The following is a 4,198-nucleotide window of genomic DNA, read 5'->3' on the forward strand; positions in this document are numbered from 1 at the left end:
GATAAAGGGTGAGGTTACCTATAAGTGTCTCAGGCTGACAAAAGAAGGCAAAAGGTGAGAGTACAGTAAGCACGATTTCCTTAGGTAAGATTTCAGTATGTGAATCATTCAAAGAAGAACATTTTAAAAAGTAGAATTTAAAGAAATGCTCTATGTGACAATATTTATTATTTCTATCACTGGTAGGTAGCTCAAATCAAGAAAAGGGTAAGACCTAGAAAGTTTTCTTTAAAAAAATTATTTATTTATAACTGGCAAAATGATCTGTTTCAGTTGTATGTTTTTCTTGTACTTTGATAATTGTACTGATATTTATGCTTCTGTTTTATGATCTCCTTCCAATGATAGAACCAGACCACTTGGAAGCCACCTTCATCAGACCCGAGAGTTTGAAAGAAACAGGTGCTGAATCTTAGCTTTTCCCCTAAACAAGAAATGGGCTGTGATCGAAACTGTGGGCTCATCACTGGTGCTGCCATCGGTGCAGTCCTGGCTGTGTTTGGTGGTATTCTAGTACCAGTTGGAGACATGCTTATTCAGAAGACAGTTAAAAAGGTACAAGTAGTATCTAGAACGTGTCATTGCTTTTAAGTATGTCCAAAGAATATGTTATATGCTTTTTTTGTATACACATATACCATTTTTATTGAAAGATTCTTAAACTCTATTGTGCTTTGAAATTTTCAAGTTTCACATACATGATTTCATATAATCTCATAATAACCATTTTCCCCCTATTTCTGTATTATCCCTCTCCTCACTGGTAACCACTAGTTTGTTTTCTGTGTCTGTGAGTCTTCGCCCTTTTTTTTTTTTTTTCCTGTTCCCCACCCCCCCACCAGTTTGCTGTATTTTTTTACACTCCACATATAAGTGACATCATACAATATTTGTCTTTTTCTGTCTTATTTCACTTAGGTTAAGGCCCTCCAAGTCCATCTACATTGAACATGGTTAAATTGCTTTTTTTATAATTGAGAACTATTCCTTTGTGCATATATACCACATTTTCTTCATCCATTTATCTGTTGATGGAACTGAAGATGCTTCCACGTCTTGGCAGCTGAAAATAATGCAATTTTGAATATTAGGGTACATGTATGCTCTCAGATTAGCGGGTTTTTCATCTATGTATCCAGAAGTGTAATTTCTGAGTCATATGACAGTTCTATTTTCAGTTTTGTAAGAAATCTCCACACTGTTTTCTACAGTGGCTGAACAAATTTACATTATCAGTGATAATGAATTAGGGTTACCTTTTGTCACCAACATTATGTTATTTGTGCTTTTTTACTGATAGCCATTTTGACAGGTGTGAGGTGATATATCACTGTGGTTTTGATTTATATTTTCCTGACTATTAAGAGGAACTAAAAAGCCTCTTGACGAAAGTGAAAGTGGAGAGTGAAAAAGTTGGCTTAAAGCTCAACATTCAGAAAATGAAGATCATGGCATCCAGTCCCACCACTTCATGGGAAATAGATGGCGAAACAGTGGAAACAGTGTCAGACTTTATTTTTCTGGGCTCCAAAATCACTACAGATGGTGACTGCAGCCATGAAATTAAAAGATGCTTACTCCTTGGAGGGAAAGTTATGACCAACCTAGATAGCATATTCAAAAGCAGAGACATTACTTTGCCAACAAAGGTTTGTCTAGTCAAGGCTATGTTTTTTCCTGTGGTCATGTATGGATGTGAGAGTTGGACTATGAAGAAGGCTGAGCGCCGAAGAATAGATGCTTTTGAACTGTGGTGTTGGAGAAGACTCTTGAGAGTCCCTTGGACTGCAAGGAGATCCAACCAGTCCATTCTGAAGGAGATCAGCCCTGGGATTTCTTTGGAAGGAATGATGCTAAAGCTGAAACTCCAGTACTTTGGCCACCTCATGCGAAGAGTTGACTCATTGGAAAAGACTCTGATGCTGGGAGGGATTAGGGGCAGGAGGAGAAGGGGACGACAGAGGATGAGATGGCTGGATGGCATCACTGACTCGATGGATGTGAGTCTGAGTGAACTCCGGGAGTGATAGACAGGGAGGCCTGGCGTGCTGCGATTCATGGGGTCTCAAAGAGTCAGACACGATTGAGTGACTGATGTGATCTGATCTGATCTGACTATTAATAAGGTTGAGCATGTTACATGATGTTGGCCATCTGTATTTCCTCTCCAAACAATAAACGCTGGAGAGAATGTGGAGAAAAGGGAACCCTCTAGCACTGCTGGTGAGAATGTAAATTGATTCAGCTACTATGGCAAACAGTACAGACATTTCTTTAAAAAACTAGGAATAAAACTACCACACGATCCAGCAATCCCACTACTGGGCATATGTCCTGAGAAAACCATAAATGAAATAGACACATGTACCCCAGTGTTCACTGAAGCACTATTTACAATAGCCAGGACATGGAAACAACCTAGATGCTCGTTGACAAGATGAATAGATAAAGAAGTTGTGATACATATATACAATGAAATATTACTCAGCCATAAAAAGCAACAGATTTGAGTCAGTTCTAGTGAGGTGGATGAATCTAGAGCCTGCTACACAGAGTGAAGTAAGTCAGAAAGAGAAAACCAAATATTGTATATTAATGCATATATATAGAATCTAGAAAAATGGTACTGATCAACCTATTTGCAAGGCAGGAACAGAAACTCAGACATAGAGACTAGACTTATGGACACAGAGGTGGAAGGAGAATATGGGACAAACAGAGAAGAGTACTGAAATATATATATTACCATATGCAAAACAGATAGTTAATGTGAAGTCGTGGTATAATGCAGGGAGCTCCACCTGCTGCTCTGTGATAAATAGATGGGTAAAAGGTGGGAGGGAGGTTGAAGAGGGAGGAAACATGTATACCTGTAGCTGATTCATGTTGATATATGGCAGAAACCAACCCAACACTGTAAAGCAGTTATTCTCCAATTAAAAATAAATTAAAAAAAAAGACACAAGTACACCAACATTCAGTTCAGTCACTCAGTCGTGTTCGATTCTTTGCAACCCCATGAACCGCAGCATGCCACGCCTCCCTATCCATCACCAACTCCAGGAGTTTACCCAAACTCATGTCCATTGAGTCGTGATGCCATCCAACCATGTCATCCTTTGTTGTCCCCTTCTCCTCCTGCCCTCAATCTTTCCCAGAATCAGGCTCTTTTCAAATGAGTCAGCTCTTCACATGAGGTGGCCAAGATATTGCAACTTCAGCTTCAGCATCAATCCTTCCAATGAATATTCAGGATTGATTTCCTTTAGCATTGACTGGTTGGATCTCCTTGCAGTCCAAGGGACTCTCAAGAGTCTTCTCCAACACCACAGTTCAAAAGCATCAATTCTTCAGCACTCAGCTTTCTCTATAGTCCAACTCTCACATCCATACATGACTACTGGAAAAACCATAGCCTTGACTAGACGGACCTTTGTTGGCAAAGTAATGTCTCTGCTTTTGAATATGCTATCTAGGTTGGTCATAATCTTCCTTCCAAGGAGTAAGCATCTTTTAATTTCATGGCTGCAATCACCATCTGCAGTGATTTTGGAGCCCAGAAAAATAAAAAGTCAGCCACTGTTTCCACTGTTTCCCCATTTATTTGCCATGAAGTGATGGGACCAGATGCCATGATCTAAGTTTTCTGAATGTTGAGCTTTAAGTCAACTTTTTCACTCTCCTCTTTCACTTTCATCAAGAGGCTCTTTAGCTCTTCTTCACTTTCTGCCATAAGGGTGGTGTCATCTGCATATCTGAGGTTATTGATATTTCTCCTGGGAATCTTAATTCCAGCCTGTGCTTCTTCCAGCCCAGCACTTCTCATGATGTATTCTGCATATAAGTTAAATAAGCAGGTTGACAATATACAGCCTGACATACTCCTTTTCCTATTTGGAACCAGTCGGTTTTACCATGTCCAGTTCTAACTGTTGCTTCCTGACCTGCATACAAATTTCTCAAGAGGCAGATCAGGTACTCTGGTATTCCCATCTCTTTCAGAATATTCCACCATTTATTGTGAATCACACAGTCAAAGGCTTTGGCATAGTTAATAAGGCAGAAATAGATGTTTTTCTGGAACTCTCTTGCTTTTTTGATGATCCAGCAGATGTTGGCAATTTGATCTCTGATTCCTCTGCCTTTTCTAAAACCAGCTTGAACACCTGGAAGTTCATGGTTCACGTATTGCTGAAGC

At 39.5% G+C, this 4,198-nt stretch overlaps 1 protein-coding gene across 1 annotated transcript in view; it reads left to right on the forward strand.

Annotated features, from left to right (window-relative positions):
- The first annotated feature begins 435 nt into the window (after nucleotides 1-435).
- LOC104994562 (platelet glycoprotein 4-like) overlaps nucleotides 436-4,198 on the forward strand; it is a 58,416-nt gene continuing 54,653 nt past the window's right edge. The window contains 1 exon segment of the mRNA XM_010848193.1: nucleotides 436-555. Coding sequence (XP_010846495.1) covers nucleotides 436-555 — 120 coding nt within the window.

The sequence above is a fragment of the Bison bison genome, unplaced genomic scaffold, assembly GCF_000754665.1.
Source record: "Bison bison bison isolate TAMUID 2011002044 unplaced genomic scaffold, Bison_UMD1.0 scf7180017864260, whole genome shotgun sequence".
NCBI classification, from domain to species: Eukaryota; Metazoa; Chordata; class Mammalia; order Artiodactyla; family Bovidae; genus Bison; species Bison bison.